This window comes from Marmota flaviventris, chromosome 16 (assembly GCF_047511675.1).
Source record: "Marmota flaviventris isolate mMarFla1 chromosome 16, mMarFla1.hap1, whole genome shotgun sequence".
Classification (NCBI taxonomy): domain Eukaryota; kingdom Metazoa; phylum Chordata; class Mammalia; order Rodentia; family Sciuridae; genus Marmota; species Marmota flaviventris.
The window spans coordinates 7,739,454-7,762,414 of record NC_092513.1 but is presented as its reverse complement, the minus strand read 5'-3'; the positions used below and the strand labels follow the sequence as shown (position 1 = coordinate 7,762,414).

General features: G+C 40.9%; 1 protein-coding gene across 9 annotated transcripts in view; it reads right to left on the bottom strand.

Moving 5' to 3' along the window:
* Window positions 1-605: 605 nt before the first annotated feature.
* Cd226 (CD226 molecule) overlaps window positions 606-22,961 on the bottom strand; it is a 77,766-nt gene continuing 55,410 nt past the window's right edge. For 7 of the 9 annotated variants that reach the window (XM_071602647.1, XM_027935311.2, XM_027935316.2 and 4 more), the window contains 4 exons: window positions 15,804-15,893; window positions 11,113-11,209; window positions 7,164-7,221; window positions 606-4,605 (listed from right to left, as the gene is read on the bottom strand). In XM_071602647.1, coding sequence (XP_071458748.1) covers window positions 4,492-4,605; window positions 7,164-7,221; window positions 11,113-11,209; window positions 15,804-15,893 — 359 coding nt within the window. In that variant the 3' untranslated portion in view covers window positions 606-4,491. Of the gene's footprint in view, window positions 4,606-7,163; window positions 7,222-11,112; window positions 11,210-14,977; window positions 15,076-15,803; window positions 15,894-22,961 lie in introns of those variants that run through there. The other 2 variants (XM_027935310.2, XM_071602649.1) reach the window with 2 other exon arrangements.

Genomic DNA, 22,961 nt, shown 5'->3' with positions numbered 1-22,961 from the left:
TCTATTCCATTGGTTTTAATGTCTGTTTTTATGCCCACACCATGCTACTTTTGTTACTATAGATCTGAACCATAATTTGAGATCAGGTTTGTGATGCCTTCAGCATCTCCATTATTGCTAGTATTAGTTTGGCAATTCTGAGTCTTTTATTTTTCCATATGAATATTTCTAGTTCTATAGAAATTCCTCAAAAGACTAGGAATGAAACGACCATTTGACCCTGCTATCCCACTCCTTTGTATAAGGTAGCAGCACACTGTAGCAGTGCACGCATCACAGTGTTTATAGCAGCAAGATTCACAAAAGCCAAGCAACGGAACCAGTGTTGGTGCCCGCCCGCAGATGAATGGATGAAGAAAATGTCATATGTGTACACAATGTAGGTTTATCAAGCCATAAAGAAAGAGAGAGAAAAGGGGTTAAAAAACTTCCTATAGTTCTTTGGTCCACTGCATATAAAACATACAGAATGTTGCTTTGAGATAGATGTTACAAACTGTTCAGAATATAAAAACTTCATTTCTGCATTTTTAACTCTGAAGGTTAATTTTATTCTGTAGACATATTTTTCCCTACTCTTCTTTGATAGCAAATGAAACTGATGATCATGGTACACTACATTTTATTCATTCAGAACAACAAAATACAATAAATGAAGGCAAACATTTGCATGGCCAACAAATGGAAAATCTGAAATAACTGGAAACAGTGTTCTAATTAAGGTAACCATATAACTTCATCAAACAAGAACAATAGGCAGGATCGTCCCGGATTTGGGATTGGGATTACCACCCCAAATGAGACTTTTTCTAACAGCATCTTACAACATAGTTAGTGCTTTGAATCTAGAAAAATATGATATGTAAACCAACCCTGAAGATCTATAAAATTTCCCTCAGAAGCACTGCAGTAGATTCGAGAAGTTCATTGGATCACAGCAATAGAAAATTTAAAGAAAAGCAAATTGTTTTTAATTTTCAGATAGATCTACAAGATCCTAGAGGGTTACTAGAATAATTTCAATAAACAGAACAATGAAAATATACATTAACTGATATCAAAATCTAAATGTGAAGGTCAGCACCTTCTAGACATTACATTTTAATATGACCCAAACCAGTGATAATAATAAGCCAGTAATATTTCATGTTCATATTATAGTTTTACAATCTTCAAAGATATTTTCATATCATTATGGTGAAAAGGTTAACCTTGTTGTCACAGTTTAGCATCTACACCTATACTTTATAAGCATCTCACTGGAATTCTATGTAAGCGGTACAAAATATAGCATATTATATAAAATCTAGGAGAAGCATTGGATTAAAGTGATCTCTAATTAAAAATGTAGACTTTCCCAATTTGAAAAATTACTATAATACAACTGTAATTTTATTATTATTATTATTATTATTATTATTATTATTATTATTATTATTATTATTTGCAGTACTGGGAATTGAACCTAGGGCCTCAGACATCCTAGGCAAGTGATCCAAAGTCCTGAAAATTTTTATTTGATACATTTTACAAAAACCGATAGCATTTAGATATTTAAAGTAATAGCAAATCAAATAAAATTATTTTTATTGTACTTTGTCTTTTAAATTGATTTTCAGCATACTTAAATATGGATAGCACTTTAATAATAAACTGAATTACTTAAAACATCCTATAAATTTGAATTTTTCCTAACTAAAAATCATAATCTCATTTACTTCTCCCAATCTATAAACGTGAGTGTGAGTTGAGGCACTGCGTACTCTGGACTGCAGGTGGGGCTCAGTGGCAGAGCACTTGCCTGACGTGCACAAGGCTCATGTTTCTCTCCATCACCACAAAAAGAAAAAAAGAAAAAGAAAGAATGAATAAATGAAAGAACTTTGTGCTCTATTTTCTCAGGATACATAAAGGTCTGTACACAAAGTTTGAAAGTCTCTCTGATAACAATATAATCAATACACAGTTACTGTAAGTTATATTTATTAAAGATGTGCTCTTTCCCTGATAAACTGAATCCTCTTTAATGACATTTAACACACTTACTTACCATATTATCAAATAGTAATCTCTTCAATTGGAAGGCAGCTATGCTCACCACTATACCACCAATGCCACCCTAATTTCCTTAATTGGTAATTTTATTTTTATTTTTTTATTTTATTTATTTTTTTTTAGAGAGAATTTTTCTAATATTTATTTTTTTTTTTAGTTTTCAGCGGACACAACATCTTTGTTTGTATGTGGTGCTGAGGATCGAACCTGGGCCGCACGCATGCCAGGCGAGCGCGCTACCACTTGAGCCACATCCCCAGCCCCTTAATTGGTAATTTTAAATGTAAATATTAAAATCATGTATTCAAAGGAAGCATAGGTTTTATTTGATGATGTATTATGTACCAGTATAAATTATACATGTAAAACAGACAAAAATCTTAAGACTGCATCTTGCTTCCAAAGCAGCATCTTGCAAAAAAAAATAAAAACACAAATATAGTTTAATTCCCATCTTGATCTGTACTCTGAGGATCTGTTTTGATCTATTTTCCTAGTAACTCCCAGGTCAGTAAGCACAGATTAGAGGAAAAGCAAGGGGGGAGGGTAGAGTTCAAAGACCTGGTGCCGTAGGTGTGGCATTACAGAGATTACAGAGACTGCAAGGACAGTGCCTGGCTAGGGTGTCCCAGAAGGAAATGGGGAAGAAGCTCATCAGCCCAAGAGCTGAGGCAGTGGAGAACTTCAGCAGGCAGCAGGAGGTTCCCAACTCCCGAATAGCAAGACCACATGGAAAAGAAGAAAAGGACAGAGTGAATACTGCCCATGAATATTTTGAGTGTGATATTTTAAAAAAAATTAAAAAATAGGGAGACAGAGATGAGTTTCAGATATCCTGGGGGCTAGCACACATAAGTGGTTCATCATGAAAGCCTGTCACCCCAGTAGCTATTTTCTTTTGAAGGGATTTATAGTCCTTCGTGTTAAGACTGTAGAAATGTTTTACTTCTCACCAGTATTAATCAATGAGAATTTGGTTATCAGAATCTTCCAGATCGTTTTAAACTTTTTGAGAAAAAGAAAGAGCTTATTTTATAAATGGTGCTAAATGGGTTCACAATGTGAACTCAGGGATTTGGCCCTAGCATCTTGGATAAACGTGATGCTAGAGTGTTTTCTGGTGAACGGCCTTTCCACTGGGTTATGCTGATAAACTCATGGAAACAGTTCATGAATCCAAATATGAAGTTCTTTCAGCAATGATAATAAAAACGAGGGTAGATGTCCAAACTGTGAAGCCCACATTTCCCTTTGTACTTTATTCCCCGATGACTTTCCCTCCTTTCCTATTTCCTCTCCATACTCTCCCGACTCCAGGCTCAAATTTCTACCCTACAACCCTATAGCACCACTTCCAACCATGTTCTCTCTTCATGTATTCAAGTTTCACACAAAACTATTTTTAGAGAACTTAATGCCTAGGTTCCTGTCCATTTTGAGAGAATTTGGATATTAAAAATAATTCTCAAAGGTAGCAAAAAGAAAAAAAAATCAATATTAAAAGTATTTACATTGTTTATTCTTGGACCCTCTATCACACTTCCTCATTAGGCTAGGCCCAGGATGGTGGCAAGAATTCTACATAGATTCAGAGATAAATTTATTTTCTATTAGAAAAGAAAATGGTAACCCTGTCACATGTATCTTTCTCTGACTTCATTCATTGTGCTGCCAGGTATTCTTCTGGACTATGGATGATAGAGAAGATTCTAGAAGAGAGGAGAGAGAGAGAACTAATCTAGTTTCACTTTTTAGTGGGTTAGTAAGAGATGTCTTGGAATGTCATTGCAGTCAACATTTAGTAACAACCACAGCTTCCGGGTTCCTTTCCTTCTTTAATACCCTGAATTGCCCCTTCATGTGCTTTGTCCCCACCTCCAGCTCTTACAGGTGAACCCTTAATTAAGGTAAGCTATCTCACCTTAATGACCACAATGCCTGCTTGATGATAGGCAAATAATCGAATATGTTTGCTGCGTTAAAAAAAAACAAACACTTCATCCAATGCAAACAGTGTCACAAATGACTTCAGTGGTTGGCTGCCATCTTGAAAGCACACAGAAAAGCCAGCATGGGAGTTAGGCCAAAGCCAGACAAGTGCATCCACTGCTGTGGGAGGGGATCTGAACCAGCTTATGGCCATGTCTAAATCTAGACACAACATTAGAGCCCTGGTAAGTAACGCTCACTCAAGTCTGGTCTCCCCTGTTCCTCTGTTGCTTGATCCAGCAAGTTTCCCTTATATATGAGCTAACATGACTCAGGTGTCCTGAAGCACTCCTGTTCAGGATGTTCTCTAGGTCATGCAGTGTTTTCTCTACCAATGAAAGAAGTTTAGTCAACTGGAATCAAGACAGTCATTGGGTGGTAGGAAGAAATTATAAAGATCCATGTATTTAATAGTCATCATTAGTTAGCTGATATCAAGAGAAAAGCTTAGACTCTAGGTTTTGGTCTTCGAGAGAAGGTAGGATAGTTGACATAGATGTCCTCCCTTGTGTCTTCCATGGGTTGAGTGATGGAGAAGGGGCTTCTGTAGTTGTTGGCTGCCTACAAAATAAACAGCAGTGGTATCAATCATTCAGTGTGTTTCATCAGCTAGTAAAGATATTCAACATAAATCTCTCAATTGAACCATAATGTAGGCCAAAATTCCACTACAAGTAATTTCTAAAACACTCCCTCCGTTGTATAGAACTTTGGTTAGAAATCACTTTCTTGATTTATAGGATTCTGAATAAGATGCAGCATAAACATAATCCAGATCTTTAATGCTGTATTGTGCTATGAATTTCCTTTTTAGATGCAAAAGTAGGTTGGTATTTCCCTATAGTGGGCATCCATCAATGTCTACTGAATGATGCCTTAATTAATAACTATTCTTAGAGTACACAGTGTCCTAGCTTTAACAATAATCAACTGAACACAATGAAAGAACTATGCAACAAACTTTCTCCTTCAAGCTGATGGTACATAACCATTAATATTCTCTACTTTAATCAAGTGATGTGCACATGTGACAAAATATACAGGTGTGAGAAAGAGCAAAATTGAGAGAGAGAAAAGAGAAGCAAGAGAGATCTTCTGGTGAGTGGTTTCAAAAGTTAGAATGATTTTGGTGTTTGCAAGAAGAAAGCAGAAGGAAAATCCAGGTGCTTTCTTACTTACATCACCTGTGAGGAATGGCAAAATAATCAAATAGGTCTATCCTCTTCATCCTTCACAGTCCCTCTTACTATCAAAATTTTAAATTGTCCTCGATATAATAAATACCATTATTCTAAAGCCTGGAAGAACTGGATACCTAACATAGTCCTAAAGCATCCTCCTTTCTTCAAAATTCATAACAATAGATATTCCTTTGGATTGACTTTAGCAGGCAAATAGCTAGGAACAAAAGAAGCCACTAAGTGGACCTGGCTGGGCAGCGTCCACTGTGTGACAAGCAACAGCTGGAGGAGCCGAGCCGCTGGAGCCTGCATATGGTGCTAAGAAGCCAGCTGTGCGTCAGTCAGAAAAACACATCTGACTTGCAAAGAGTAACTGCTTAATAACAGAAAATTTTAAGTTGACAGATTATTAAGAAGTCTGAAGCACCTGTATTGGGTGCTTAAGTACTTGACTTTTTAGCCGTGTTGAATTCAAGGGCAAATAATTAAAGCAAAAAGAAATCAATGTCATTTTGGATAGCACTTGAGAAAATGTTTGCCTTTGTCAACTCAGGCAAGCTATAATAGAACAGCACAGACTAAGTGTCTTAAACAATAAGCATTTATTTCTCGCAGTTCTGGAGCTATGAAATCCAAGACCAAATGTGTGGCGAGGGCTGCCTACTTGATCTGTGGGTGGCCATCTTCTCCTTGTGTCCAGGCTTTTTGTGCAGAAAGCAGAGAGGAGGAAGGAAGCTCTGGCCTCTCTTCTTACAAGGGCACTGATTCCACCCATGAATAACCTCCCCAATGCTGTGTGTGAAATCCTAACACAAGCATTGGATTGCGAATTTTAATAAACAGAATAATATGTGCACAAGAGAGCAATATGTGACATACGCTGGAGGCAATGAACATGAAATTAAGCATCACTGTTATCTACAAACTCCGAAGTTTCTATTACTTCAACCAAACAATATGCGCAGTAGCAAAGTAGAGCGAGATGGAAATTTTAATAGTTCATCAGACTCCTGAAACCCACAAGAAAGTTCTTTAGGTTTATAATGTAATTTGAGCATTCATTAATTCATAATTAATTAAAGGTAATAATAGTAACAAATATCATATATTATGTCCTTTTATATGCACGCTTTGCTTCTGAGCCTTGAATGTAGGTCAGATTAATTTAATCATCACAATATCTTTATGACATCAAAATAATGTTATGCTCTTTACTGGTTTGAATAGGGTCCCCCTAAAACTCACATCCTTCTCCAAACATCGTTAGGTGGCCTTCTTTGGAAATAAGATACTTGCAGATAAAATTAGTGACGTGAACATCAGGATGCACTGGGGTAGGAGGCTGCCCCTTACTCCAAGATGACTGGTTTCTTGATAAGAGGAGAGACACAGACACACACAGGGGAGACCCCAGGTGAAGACAGGCAGAATCGGATGTGTATACAAGCCATGGACAGCCAGTGATTGCAGGCAACCACCAGGAGGTGTTGGGAGAAAAGCTTGGAACCATCTCACCCCAGGAAGGAACCAGTCTTCTCACACCTCTTTCTGGACTTCAACCCTCCAGAGTCATGAGGGACTAAGTGTGTGCTGTTTCAAACTATCCAGTTTGTGTACTTTGTAATAGTAGCCCTAGAAAACTAGTGCAGATTTCGGTAATGCACAGGGTTGATTCTTACTGTGTCAGTAATTGCTCCTTTATTCATATTGATATAAAAAAAACTTGGTGTCAAAAGGTATTAATAGAGTAGTACAGAGAGTAACTGCTTCCTCAAATAAGCTGGTATTTGAATTATCAATATTTGAATTATCAACTGCATTGCCAGTTTATTAAAAATAAAACAAAAAATAAGATCCATAACTGCAAAATAGACGGACTTTACAAGATATTTGTAAAGCACGAAAGAGGGGGAAAATCACAATTCCAGGTGAACTCACCTTACTCTTTGTATCCCAGGACTCTTTAAATGGGGTGGACTTCTGTCTCCTCCTCCTTCTAAAACACACAGTCAACAGGAAACATCAAGACGCTGCAGTCCAGCATGGTACCCCTCGGCGTGTTCCCAGCCCATGTGCCCTACTGAATATGTGCTGGTGACCAGCCACAGGTGCTCCACACATATTTGTCCAGCATTCTAGTGACTGACACTCACTTTGCACACCTCTCCCACACTCCCGGGAGGGTGCACACAGCTCCGTAGCTGTCCAGCAGTGTCCATGGTAATTACTCTCCTTGAGAACCCACGTTAGAAGGGCTTCCAGCCTTCTCCATGGAATCTTGGACTTAGAGATTTTCATGATTAAAACATGTTTGAAAGCCAACAGTGAAACTTCTTAGGTGACTGCACTAACAGAGCTCAGTGTTATAAAATCTTCCTGGTGTTATTCTATGTAACCTGTATGGATGATTTTCTTCAGATCTCATCAAAATTCTAAACTTAACAGGCTAGGAAACTGAGGTGCAGAGAGGAAGGGAGACTTGCCCAGAGTCACGTGGCTGGTTACAGGTAGCATCAGCCCTCAGCCCTCCCACCCAACTCTGAGGCTTCCCTTCTCTCAGAGTCACTTTGATGTGGCCGGCAACCATCTGCAACCACAGTACTCCACAAACTCTCCACAGTTCCAATGACGCTTATGAAACCTAACTTCTGGAGAAATCTTAAAAGAGCAAACACAAGAGAAGGAAAGAAGAGGCTACTGTAGTCGAACAAAGGAGAAATAACATATCCAAGTGTGAAGACAATTATTCTGGGGAAAGTCAACCTCTCTTCCATCTCCCTAAAGCAAAGATTCCTGTTGAACAACGGAAGAGGTGGATTCCATGCAAAAATATAGAGGTTTGTTTTGTTCTGTGTTTTGTAAGATGAGATCTCAATTCCTTATTAAAAATCTTGAAAACATGATAGTCACTCTTCAAGGAAAGGTTATTCAGTAGTGGATATTGATTCTAATGATCTCTTCTAGTAATTTGGAAATTCTACTATGTTAACGGTCTTCATCTTATTCTATAGGCATTAATTTACTTATTATTATCCTTATTTATGTTGATTATTCTTTAATTCACTTATTCTCTGTGTAAATTTACTACATGCAAAATTCATTTCTAAGTGTTTTGTATAAATTACATAATTTATTCCTCAAAGGAATCTATCATAAGGCTACTATTATCACCTTTTGTTTACAGATGAGGAAGCCAAGGCACAGGTCTATGACCTTTGATCTTTAATTAAACCATGGTGCACAAGTCTATCCCATAACATACAGCTAACTTTCCCGGACGGATCGCTGTGTCTGTGTGTTGAAATAAGCCTGGAGCATGCAACATGAGGAATGAAAGAGAAGGTTGGGCTTGGAATCAGACTTTGTGTAACTTGTGCTCTGCTATCTAGTGGCTGAGTGTTTTGCATCTCAAAAGACCAGTCCCCTGTCTGTAAAATAAAGGTAGTGAACATCACCATTTGATCTAAGTTGACCAGCTGTTCCCATTTGCCGGGGACTAAGGCATCTCCTTGGGATGAAGTGCTGAAACCAGGAAGGTGGCAGGAAAACCAGATGCCACCTTCATCATAAGCACGAGCACTGACAGCCATCTGCAGACAAGTGTCTGACGTTTCCCTAAGGATTCAAGCTCTTCCCAGGACACAGGTGTCCGTGCCCAGAGCACAAGCTGGCTCTCCTGGTGCTCACCCGCACTGTGCACCCCCAGCATGCTCCATTCTTACTGTTGCTGTTCTGACCCCTACCAACCCAGGATAGAGGAGCCGTTTCCAGTGCCCGTGGAGCAGGTGACTGGGCATCCCCTCTGAAGTCAGACTTGCACATCTGAGGCTGAGGGATTATCTCAAATGGTTGGTCAGACAGGGTTCAGGGGTCATTGGTGAAACCCTTGGGTCATTTTCCAAAACATTTCCAACCAAGTAACAGCCACAAAGGGAGACCAGACAAGGCAGGAAGAACCGTGCCCTTTCCTTTGTGGAGTTCACCCTTGATTAGACACTCGCGTCCACTAATCTTCCCATCGCCTTGACCCAAGAGGGACAGTATACTCCACAGTTCAGTTTAACTACTCATGTGAAAGCAAAGTGTTTTCATGAAGCAAAGCCTGCCCTGTCCAACATCTGTGACCCTGCAGAGGTCTGTCCACCCCGCGTTCTCTCAGTCACGCTGCCTGTTCCCCAAGACTCCCTCTGCGCCGTCTGCATTTTCATCAGCCAACGTGAGGCAGTAGAGAAACCCTCTAGGACACTAACCCCGGGGCCCCTGCCTCCATTTGCTAATTTCTGGTCAGGGAAACACTCAGGGCAGCCACGATGCAGAGAAAGGTGAAAGGACTGGTCCTGTTCCCCTTTAATTAGGCAGATGATCACTGACCCTCCACTGCTTGGGAAGATTAGCTGCTGAATGCTATCAAACACTAAAACATAAATAAAACACAGTCCTGCCATTAGGAATACCACAGTAGGGAAGACAAGCCCGAATACAATTAAAATACAAAGCAGGATGCGAGGAGTAGCAGATAGGAGTGCAAGATGATTCTGGATGGTGACTTCATGTCTATCCCAGGGACAGAGATTCAAGACAGCCCTCACAGAGGGGACTGGTGTCTTGCCTGTTATAATGCACAAGATTAAGGGCAAATACAGGGAAACTGTATTTGGGGAGCATAGCAAATGAAAGACAGTGGGTGTGCTCAAAGAATAAATATCACAGTTTTAATAAAAATTTGTGAATTTTAGAGAAAGAAATAAAGTAGAAACTATGGACAAAAATTAAGTTGCAGTCAGAGAGCAGAGCACCTTCAGTGACAGGGCTGATGAGGTTAAGACTACTCTGGTTGCTTTGGGAGGGTAACACAGTGTTAATCAGGAGGAGGACAAAAGAGGAACTAGGAAATTCCAATGGTTTAGAGAGAGGATGGTCTGAGAACAGGAGGGCAGGCTGGAGAGGGCAGGGGCGTGGTAGAAGAGGCAAAGGTCAAGGACATGCAGAGGAGATGCAGAAACCTCCTGGCAATCCTGTTAAGGAGCTGCACATTACGTGGGAGTGGAGCAGAGATGGCAATGTGCACAGCCAACAAGCACATCTGTGCCATCACAGACCTATAAGAGAGACGTGCAAAGCATGGTCCCTTTCTCCCTCAGCAAGCCTGGCCCACAGACGCCTGTAGAATCTGTAGAACACACACTCCAACCACTGTCCTTGGCCCACAGTATAAGGAATAATTCCAACCCAGTGTGATTCTAAAAGGACCAACCAGTGCTAGGCAAATGGGTCGGCAGACACGGAGAGTCTGGAGAAGAAAGGGCCCGCTAAGAAAATCCCCTGCGCCACACCATGAGTAGCAGGAAGCTGCTGCTGATTACGGATGACTGCCCACTGTCTCTGGGGTGAGCCTCCCAGTCTTCTTCCTCAGTAATTCTTAACAGTAGCATCTAGACCACTGTTCAGAAAGTATGCCACCAGTTTAAGTTTACTGTTAGCTTATTAGAATGGGAGCTTCCCTACATCTCCTTCACCACTTTGCACAATAGATATCTGATGAATGCTTAAGTTAAGGCATTATCCTCTCTTACTTACAAACACACAAACACACACACACACACACACACACACACACACACGCCTTCACTGGCAGCTATTTCCTTGGAGGAGGGGGCGAGAGATGGGGAACAGGCAGGCAGGCTGCCGGCTCCGCCCATCCCTCAGGGAAGGACTCTCTCTGGCTTTGGCTTCTGATATTAATGCCTCCCCCCTTGAGTAAGAGCCGTATTCAAAGAAATACCTGTGGATGCTGAGACAGCTTGACAAATTGTTGGGTTATTAATAGAGAACCTGTAACATCGCAGTGACTCAGGGCAGACCAGATTGGGGTACTCGTTCTACTCACCTGTTACAAGAAATGACGATGATGATGACGATTGCCACAACAAACAACAGAACTACCCCTCCAGCCACAAAGAGGAGATACTGGCTATCAGCTTTACCTAGGAGAAAAAACAAAATTACAGTAGAAATTAGGGATCCAACTAATGCCACAAAAGGAAGGTTGGAAAATGAAGAAAGGGCGTATCAATCAGGATGGGATATTAAGAACAAAGAAGACAGTAAAAATAGGGTGGACTGAGGGAAAAAACCCAATTTTCTTTTAGAGGCTCCTTAATATTTCTGACCCCTCACAGGTTTGTATTTGTTCCTTGATTAAGCTGGATTCGACAACATAAGAAATAGAATCTGTAGAACACACACTCCAAAAAGCTCCCAATCCCATGCACAAAATCTTTTGTAGAAGAAAATAGCCACTGAAATAGCCTACTAAGGGAGGCCAGTTTTTATGTTTGACGTGTTCATTACGCTGAACACACAACAGTATGTAACTTTAATGTTAACCCGAAGAATTTCGTTTAAAGATATTTTCAACCACATTTGAGTTGATGATGAAAGTCAGGAAAAGCATGTTACTCCAACTCAGAGTCTCCCAGAAATGGACCGAAGTGGCACAGGAGTCTGGAGCCTCGTCCTGGGCCTGTCACGGTGAAGCTGAGGGCCTCCAGCAGAGGCGTCCTTTACCTTCCCTGCGTGGGCCTCTCTCTTTATTCCAGTGGTGGCGATGACTCGGTTCTGATGACACCATGGAGCTGTGGTAGGACTCTAATGAGCTGACGTTCCAAAGAATGCAGAACTAATCCTACAGTCACCTCTGGAGCGTGAGCCCACACGGGTCAGATACCATTTCAGCCTTCTGCCCGGTCCTCCTGGCCCAGCACACCCCACCCATCGCCACCCACAGAACACCTGTGGGGCACCTCCCCTGAGGAGAAGCCCATCAGTCCCCATGGCTGGTGGGAATGGGACTGATGTGTACCTGACCTGTTCTCTTCACTGTGTCTTTCTTTGGGACAGCAGATTTGCCCATCTTGCCACACAGGAAGGGCGTGGGCTATAGCACAGTACAGCTTCCCTCCCTCTTGAGACCGAAAGTGGAAGACTTGTGACTGTGACTGCAGGGGTCTGGACCCAGCACAAGTGGAAAATCATGCTTCTCCACCAACTCTCACCATCTTGTCCTCAGACTCCTCTTCCCTCCTACGCCACTATGTCCCTAAAGGTTTTTCCATGACAAGAACTCACTGTCTAGACCCCCTCAGTCTTCTAGGAGCTTTACTACAATGACAAATGATAAACTTTTTTATGCTTTAAATTTGTTTATCCTAGATTCTACATGGAAAAAAAGATCAACCAGGCAGTATTTTTCTCTCTGTGCCTGGCTCACTTCACTTAGCATATATCCTCCAGGTTAATCAGTGTTGCTGCAAAGGACAGGATTTCCTTCTTTTATAAGCTGAATATTATTCAGTTGTGTCTATAAACCACGTGTTCTTCATCCACTTGTCTGTGGATGGGCAAAGAGGCTGTACCCACTTGCTGACCATCATGAATTATGCTGCATGAACATGGGGTGCAAATGTCTCTTCAAGACACTGTCGGTGTTCCTTTGTGGTTCACCCAATAGAGAGATTGCTCTCGTGGTACAGTAGTTCTATTTTTATTGAAGCCCCTCCATACCATGTTCCATAATGGTATTGCACTTTAAATTCCCAACAAGGTAGATGGCTTCCTTTTCTTCCACATTTTCACCAACTTTGATGATCTCTTGTCTTGTTGATTGCAGCTCTCCTAACAGGTTGAGGTGGTATCTATCTCACTGTGGCTTTGATTTGCTTTTCCCTGATGAGTAGTGATGTTGACCATTTTTTCAGGTACCTAATTGCCAGTGTTATGTCTTCTTTTTTTTCAAGTCTAGTGCCCATTTTTTTTCATTTGGATTATTTGGGTTTTTTTTGACAATGAAATCCTGAGACTTGTGACAACATATATGGACCTAGAGGACATTATGCTAAGTGACATAAGCCAGACATAGAAAGACAAACGCCACATGATCTCACCTGTAGTGTCATCTAGAATTGTCAAAACAATAATAGGAAAACAGTGGTTTCCAGGAGCTGAGGGTGCAGAGATGGTGGAAATGTTAGAGGGTACAGACGTTCAGTGGTAAGATGAGCAAGTTGAGGGGACCCAGTGTGCAGCATGGGTGGTAAGGGACATGCTAATTATGGTAATCATTACACAATATTGACATGTATCGAACCATTATATTATACACCTTTACTATATTTAATCTTTGACAATTTTTAAAAACTTTAAAGCAATTGTTTTCTTTAGGCTTTTTGGTATTTCCAAATTTTTCTAAAAGGTATCTTGCTTTTTTAACTAGGAAAAATCAGGACAAAATTTTAAAGGTCTGCATGCATAAAACAGAACATTTTACCAAATTTTAGTGACTGTTTTTAATAGAGCAGGATGTAGAACTCCTTAGAAGTAGACAGAATGCTTAAGAATGCAGACAACATTTTTAATTAAGCTTTAAGTTATATGAATTCAGAAGTAGAATCCACTTGAAAGTGTGACCATTTGTATCACAACTGGTCAGTTATAAATCCAAATTTCAAATGTTTCAATTTGAAATGTTTCCTATTTTTAACTGTTTCTAGCAATGTGTGACCACTGGAGTCAGATCATTTATTCATTCAGTGTTTACATGGATGCTATTTCAAGGCGTATTAACTGGTAATACCGATAGAGAATGGAATTTATATTATTTTGAAAAGTCCTATGTGACTTAAAAAGCGGCATGGAACTAGTATTTACCCTTAAGAAATAAATGCAAAAGCATGGAGGAGAGGTGCAGATTCAGCCCCTCAGAGCGGGAACATGGACCATCCGAGGCAGAGCCATTTCCCACCCCTGCCTGCTCTGTCTGGCCGGATGTAGCATGAATGGTCAGACTCCGGTGACCATGCAGCTTGCTGGTCCTCATGTGGAAGAAGAAAAAAGCAAATGGGAAGGGATGCTTTGGGGAGTTAACAGCTCAGAGCGTTCACTTTCTCCCCCAAGTTCTGTTAATAGAGCTTTGGTTGAATGATGTTGGCCCTCAAGCCCTTCTCTGAAGAAAGGAGAATCGTTGTCTGTTTCAGTGGCCACATTTTTGCTGACTTTTTGCCTACATGCCAATGCTCGTTGATTCATAGGGGGACAAAAATGTCTTGAACCATAAAGCCATTATTTCTCCTCCCATCACAAAAGATAAATACAGTTAAAACAATTTAAAGCAAGTCAGTGAAATTTATAAATGAATAATTTACTCCAGGCCTGTGACCCTCCAGGCTAAGTTTCTGCTGGTGACAAGTATTTATGGCTGAGTCATAAATCTTAGAAATGGTTCATGACAGAAATGCTGCCGGGCCCTTCGGGCAGAGCCAGGCGGGCAGAGCAGCCCTAATGCCTGGGGTTCCTCCTTTATTGGAGACGGGTGGGTTAGGGAGTGAAGACACCGAGTAACTAATACCCTAAATAACTGGACCAGAAAACAAGCCAGAAGAACTCATGCATTCCAAGCCTCTAACCAGCCCTGATAAGTCCTGGAAAATATCAGTTACAACTACTCTTTTCTTGCCTCATTGAGAAGAGAAAGAAATGTTAGCTCTCATTCTCTGTCCAGATGGAATGCACCCAGCGGTGCGGGCGCAGGGTGGAGAGGTGTGAGCTGACAGAGTGTGCAGGAGAAGGTCATTCCCAGTCTAACTCTCTGGATGATGCAGGAAAATGCCCAAACTTCATCTCCGTTAGACTTCGGTTGGCTGGAAACACAGACACGGAGGAGGGAAGCCGTGGGGCCTTGTCCTGTATTCTAATTCTTTCCTTGGAAGATCTCATGGAAGGACATTCAGTCTGTTTATCTTTGCCGTCGTGAGATGACGATGAAATAAAACCCAAGGGTCACTAGGGGACTGAACTAAAACACACAGACATCCTTTAAGTATTTTAAACAGCACATAACATAAACGACTAATAGTGTACATTACATACACACTTACATTTTATATGCACGCATTCCCAATTAGAGTTAAATAAATAATTTCGTTTGTTTTGTGTTGAGATGTTGTGTTGAGCTAGTCATGCAATGGAGGATGCTTGTTCCTGCAGTAAGAGTCAGGTCTTGGGGAAGGACAGAGGTAGTGTCCATCAACGAACATAAAACAATCTTAGACTGGACATAACGAAAGCCCAAAGTTCGTTGCATCAAAAATGAAATATGCATCAGATGAATATGGGCCTGGCGATAGCCCGAGTTTTCAAAGGTCACTTGTCTTTGTGTAAATCAGTTTTATGCTCTTTGTATTTCAGAAACTTTAGCCTGTTTTATAGCAAGAAGGTTGTAGGGAATAAATGATTTTCAGAAACCATGACATCAACCTCCAATCTTTCTTCTGAGTAAATAACAAATATTCTTTCCCAAAAGAAAAATGTTGTCAGATTTTAACTGGGGAACATAAGAAACAGAGACTCTAAATAATTACCCGATAATCACTGAACAACCCAAAGGAAGCAGGTTTCTAACCTAAAGTGCAATTTCTGTTAACAGTTTGCCTCTCTTGCTGTAAAACAGTTTCCCGACCAGCTCAAGCACTTTGGAACTCTGCCAGCCGAGAAGCACACAGTCTAGAAGGGCCCACGCTGTACCTCCACAAGGCAGCAGGACTGCATTAGTGATCTTGGCTCCATCCGTGTCACCACGCTGTACCATGAGATGGGTGCTCCATGGTGACTGGCCTATGGCGAGGGTGCTCAAGTCAGCATGTGGACAAAAGCAGGGTAAACATCTTTGATTTTGTGTATTTATTGAGAAAAATTTCATGACTGAGTCTATTATATGAGATGTCTCACCCTCTTGCCCAAGTACATCTTAGTCTCACGCTTTCTGCACACTCGCCTCGTTGCTTGTAAACACACATTATTCAAATGCACCATAAGTCAGAATGCCAAGAACTGGGCATGTCTTGCCCACTTCATTAGTGAGTCAGCACCCGTAGAAGACTTCCTATAGCGGCCCCAGAGAACGGTCCCCAGAAGAGCCAGTCCTTGGCTGGCACGTCGGAACACGGCTTCACTGTGCCTTTCTACCACTGCTGGACTGATGGAGCTCATTGTGCTTAGACTGTCTCCAGGTCAGTCTGGTGTGTGCTAAGCACGTGCTTTTCTTCTGGGGTATCAGTCAATCCTTCCCATTTGGCCCTGTGCATCTTTCTCCTTCACTGACTTTGGATCCTTTTGCTGAAATCCAGCAGTGCTGAGTCCTGTGAGTCCTCCTAGCAACTTCCAGACCCACAAGGGAGGGCCTCAAGGACCCAAACCCAACTGAGAAGTCATATTTTCATTGTTTCTTGATACCAATGACCCTTCTTAAAGCAACACTTTCATTACATTACTGTAAGAACACATCCATTATGCATCTATGTTACTTATAATATATTTTATATATAAACTTATATATATATATATATATATATATATATATATATAACATATATACACACATGATACATATACCTTGCTTATAGGAGCAATATAAAGTAATTTCATACTGGATAACATATTTCTTTACCTTACTAAACAGGGGATTTCTTTCTTTGTCAATTTTCTGAGTTTACTGTTAAGTTATTTTAACAGGAAGCCAGATTCCCAAGGGCAAATAATCCTGATCAGGACTGAGGGAGGTTTTGAGCCAAAGGTGAGAGTTCCCACAAGAGGTATTCTCCTTGGTGGACCAAGCACAGGTCGGGTTGCGTCTACTTCCTTTTCTCTTTTTATATATTTGTCTAATTTCTAATTCCTGATTTTTGCCAAGGCACATTCAGATATGCACATTAAAACACTAGAAATAAAAGTGCACTGGAATAGACTCGACAGGTCTCCCACTCAGGTCAAGCCTCAGTGCAAAGTGTTGATGATCATGTGGAGCCGCGTACATCACTCTCATCTGCAGACTTGGAGACGAGGCCTGGGAATCTGTTTTTCAGGAAGCACTCCAGAACATTCCACAGCAGTGACCACAGAACTGGCTTTGGGAAACACTGCTGCAGTCTAAAGAACCTTCCAGAGGGGCTCTGGCAGCTGACCCCTGTCCCTCTGCTGTTCTCCACTCTTTCCTTTCCTGTAGCCTTAATTTTAGAAAACTCAAATCTGTTTTGGTCTCTTCAACTCTTTGAAATGCATGTAAATCTTTTTAAAATCCAAGGGAGGTTCTCATGAACTTTGTAATGGAGAAGAAGCTTCCTCCAGGACTTGGGAGCTATCCCTGTGAAACGGAATCATCCCAGTCTCTGTGGCAGGGAAGGAGGGGGCTGGAGACCACTGGCTCTGCCCCCGAATGGCGACCACTCCTTCAGGAAGACTGAGATGTTTGGATTCCCTGTGGGTAAAGCCATTCAGCTAACACAGGTGGCCACCCCCATTACCAGGTGAGCCCAGGATGAACTATGTGTGTCAAATGGTGCCCTCAAGTCCCTTTCCTGAAGCCTGCTTACTATTTACCTTTAGGACATGCATGCACGGGGCTCTACTTGCTTGTCTATATTAAACAGTGAGATTTCTTTCCATCCCTGTAATCTCTTAGTAGACTTCCTGGGATGTAGGTAACATTCTGGTTCAATGTTTGTTTATTCAATAATAAAACTGTTTTCTTTCTCTTCTACCTTGTGGAGTAGTTTTTCCTCTTTTGTAGGGAGTAGATTTTGTTTCTGATTCTATTTCCGCAGCATGTGGTTTAATATTCCTGTTGTTTAGCCAGGCTAACTCTATACTACAATGTTACTATTATGCTTATCCTCAAGGATACAATAGGAAATTTTCAAATGTTCTGATGCTATCAAGATAAACAACTTGCCACCTGCAAGTTGCAATAAGACACCCAATAGGCAACCATACTACTGACACATTTAGCTGAAGAATATGAAGTTATATAAATGGGAGAGAATACAAATGGTCAGAATATGTTATTACAGGAAGTAAACTCTGGCTTGTCTTGGAAGGTTTTACACTTAAGACTTCACTATCCCTGCGGAGCCACACACTCCAGCTCTGACTGCAGTAGCCATTAAGTAATCAAGGTCTACTGTACAAGAGCAAAGGGAGAGCAGGGTTCAAGGAAAGAAGGAAAGAGGAGCTTAAGAGGGAAGGAGCGTTGTGTGAGGGAACCTGTAGCAGATTCCTGGCATTCGCTGAAAGGAGCAGACTTTTCCATAGGGGAAGAATCTAGTGGGGGCTCTGGTGAAGGGGTGCACAGGTGCTTCACAATGCCCAGAAGTCATGTCGGGGCTGAGATGTCACCACGTCACTATCCTGATGCCCAGAGGCTCCTCCTAGAGTTCCCTGTCCCAGTCCTTCTTAAGCTACTAATACCATGGTTCTTGAGGTCCAACACCAGGGTGGCTGGAGTCCAGCCAGGGCCTTTGTGCTGCACCGCCCTCCCATGGGTGGTGGGAGGGCAAGAAAGGCAAGAGTGAGAGAGAAGGAAGCGGTGGACTCATCCTTTTCTCAGGAACGCACTCCATGATAACTCCACTCCACCATAAGAGCATTCATCCTTCAATGAAGACCACCCTCCTGACCTCCTTGCCTCTTCAAGGTCCTATCTGTCGGCCCCAGGTGACAGAGCAATTGTCTCACACATGTGAGGTACTGGGTTCCATCCTCAGTACCACATAAAAATAAACAAACAAAATAAAGATACTGTGTCCATGTATAACTAATATATATATATATATATATATATATATATATATATATATATATTCCTATCTGTCAACTGGGATTGGGTTTCCAACATTTGAACATGGAGTGACACATTCAAACCACAGAATTTCCTAATCTGTTCTTGGTATGGACTTGACTTCATCAGCACCAGCACCTGCTCTGTGGACCCAAGCCCTCTGAGTCACTTGTAGACCATGTGGAAAGCCTGTCCCATGTGACCCGACTCCCTGACATACATGAACCCCTGGAATAAAGAACATCAGGGTCTGGAGAACAACTCCCCACCCAGTGCCTGAGCCTGAGGCTGCGGACCAGAGTGAGCTGAAGCCCCTGTGCTGGAAGAAAACCGAGGGAGATGGAGCCCCATTCCGGGGGCCGCACTTGCTCTGTGTCGGCTCAGCTTGAAACCTGTGCACAGACCTCCTGGAAGGAGGGCACGAGGCTCTGGGACCCTCCAGGCACCAGCTGCTGACAGTGATGGCAGTTTTCTTCTGCTTGGAGTAGAAGTACAGATCTGTGGCTAAGGACAAGGACCCTGCAGCCAGTCTCACAGCTCTGAATCCCAGCCCCTCCACTCCCTGGCCGTAAGCTTGGATCAATTGCCTGAACTCTCCGGGGCCTCACCTCCTCATCTGTAAAACATGGATAAATCAGAGTTGTTGTGACAGGTCAAGAAGCAGTTATGCACAAATTCTTAGAATAGCCACTGGCACACATAGAAGCACAACACATATGTTCATCAAGTAGTGGCCAAGACACAGCCCCAGGACAATTCTTGCAGCTGCTAGTTATAACGATTTTGGGGTGTCCTTAGAAAACATCAAAATTCAAACCATATGGCTCTTGTGACCTTCCCATCACTGACACAAATACGTGAGATAACCAAGTTGTGAAGAGGAAAAGGTTGTTGTGACTCACAGATTGGGAGGTTCCAGTCCATGATCAAGTGGCCCCCTTGCTTTGGGACCTATGAAGAGGGAGCAGGACATGGAGGGGAGTGCATGGTGGAACAAAAGTGCTCACTGCATGAACAGGGAACAGAGAGGGGAAGAAGGGGGCCGGGATCCCACCACTCCCCTCAGTGGCTGTCCCCTGATAATCTAACTGCTTCCCACTGGCCTGCCTCACAGAGGTCCCGTCACCTCCAAGCCGCACTAACCAGGGACCAGGCTGTTAACACATGGGCCTGAAGGAGAAGTTCAAGATCCAAACTGTAGCTATGCCACCATAAACACCTGTGTGTAAGCCTGTTGTGAATGTTATGCAGATATTTTCAGAATATGCAATACACAAAAAGCACTGGACTGAACGAACGTTACCTCTGAATGTTCCATTTCTATCCAACTTTAAGCAATTGTAAAAAAAAAAAAAAAGTTAACTGAGTTGCTTTAAAAAAAAAAAAGTATACAAACCAATACCTGACAATAAACAAGATGGCTGGTAATGATTTAAATCTGAAGCTTTATACACTAGAGTCCAGTTGCCCCTTTGGTCTTTCATCTTATAAAAGAGCCAATGATTTTAAAAGAAACTGCATGATGAGATTTCAAAAATGATACCTTCCTTTATTGGATTAGGAAGCAAAACAGTAGTCAACCTAAAAGCAAAATAAAATGATGAAAGTATTTTAGAGTTGGCATATATGCATGTGTTAAGTATGGGTGTAAATCACACATATTGATTGACTGTTTACCACAGCAGGTTGAATAATGAGTCTGTTGCTCCTTCTAACGAATGTTCACAGATTTATTAATTCATATACGTGTGCATGTGTGTGTGTGCGTGCACACACACACACACTCATACACACACACATGAATGAAGAATGAAGAGTCTATCTAACTGCACCAGATGAGATGGAAGAAACTGAGGCCCATTAACATCAAACACCTATACTTTGTGAGCTGCCTTTTTCTATATGCACAAATTTACTCTCTGCCTAGCTCAGAGTTGGGGTCATGGGCACATTGGGTCCTTGAGCATCCTTTGCTAATGTGGTCTTGACAACCACATCTGCTCTTCTCTTGCCCACGCCCATCATCATGAGGACAAGGTGTTTTTTCATTTTTCTCACTTTTAATATTGCTAACACTGTTTACCTTTCCACCAACCCAGGGAGAACATTAACATTCCAACTTTGTACTTTTGAAAGGAATAATTTCTTGTGAGTTAATAAAATAAAAAGTCACTATGACAGATAAATCACTGAGCACCATGGCCACTTCAGAGTTCTAAAAAATAGTGAAGTGCACTGAATTTATTCTGGAAATAATTTAAGAGTGGTCAATGAGGATGGCAAAATATTTATTTTATAAAAGCTTTAAAAGAAAACATATTTCTCTGTTGAGTAAATACCTTTAGGAATCACTGAATCATTTCAGTGTAAATTATAGTTTTAAAAGATACAAATTGAGGCTCAAAGACATAACTCTAAGAACGACAGATCCATGCTTATTCTTCATGTCCTTATCTTTTAAATAACATAGTCCTCTACAAAACCATTATGTCGCCTTTGAATATTTTTCAGGATCAAATCAAGAATTTTTGAAATGCTTCAGATGGAGTTAGCAATCTTCATCTGATTAAATGGATTAGAATTTATACAATGAAAATTTTTGTTAAGATGAAAATGCCATTAATCTTATATGAAGAATCAATTTCAAAACATATTAAGTAATTTTCTTCATGCCTTTGGAGAAAACTACTCACTCGCCCACGTTCAGTTTCTAATAAAGCTCTAAGGAACAGTCACAGGCTATTAACAATTCCCTGGAGTTTTTAGAATGAAAATTCCATGCATTACAAAAAAGAGTCTAAATGGCAATTTTGCAGTTGGAGTCATTAGAAAGGTCTCTTGAATAAATGTGGTCATGCACAGGTTTTAAGGGGACAGAAAATTAGTATGTTTGTCTGAATTTAAATTTCTACCTGTAAAACTTGTAAGAGAGAAGAAAACTTCATGAAAACAGATTGATATTCAATCTGAAGACAAAGACCCACTTATAGAATAGCAATTCCTAGTGTAGACATTACTAAATACACTCAACAGTGTTACTTATCAAATCAATTTAATGTGTGACCTTTCAGAAATTCCTTCTCTCTGGTATTAACTTGTCACTATTATTCAATTCAATATCTTATTTATCTCCACAAATAGGGTAAGTATAAAAAATGGCTCTAGACAAACATTCCATGGAATTGTGCATTTGAAAAAAATAAATCAATATGTGGGGCTTATAAAGAAAATTAACTGACCAGTTGCATTTTTTTTTAATGCAATGCCTTATAAAAACCCTGCTTTGGGCAGAGGCAACTGAAAGGTACAATGACCTAATAGGCCATAATTGAGGAATCAACTCACTGGTGATGTTGAAAACAGTATGTTACATCTGGATACCCAGTCATCATCCAGAATTTTAAAAGCAAACTAAATTGGGCTGAAAATTGTGGCAGATCTGTTTCAGTAGAAGCTATTCTAATTATAAGTAGTGTCACTGCTACTATGGGATTCTGGTTGTGTGGTCCTATCATATAAATTAACTGATGTGGACATTTTATTTTCTATGTAGGTAAAGATTATAAAAGGCTGAAGTTCATCACACTGTACCATGGAAATGGATGTGTCCATCAGCTCAGTGTATAGCAGTTCTATTATAAATTCTAAATTCTAAATTCATAGGAATAGGAAAGAAGGCTGTGAATTAACAAAATCCTAAAAATAAAAAAAAAATTAACTTATCTCTAACCTGAAACTGCTCTAGAATCCAAATCAACGGGGAGCAAATTGGGTCAAGTTTAACAGAAATTAAAGACCAAAGAAATAAGCGAAATAAAAGAAGAAATGAAATTTATTTCTTCTTCAACATTCTCATAGTTCAAGAGGACAGAGTTTTAGACTCAGTAGTATTCACCAAGCCATCAATAGCCAAGATGCATCATCTATAACACTCTATTCCCCCTGGGCTCCATCTTTGCCAACCCCAAGCCTTACTGAAGAAATATGTGGGAAGAGTCCCTTGGCTGCGGGAGCACCATTTCCTAATGAATACTCCTATAATCTTAATTTACAAATCCCATCCTCCAGCC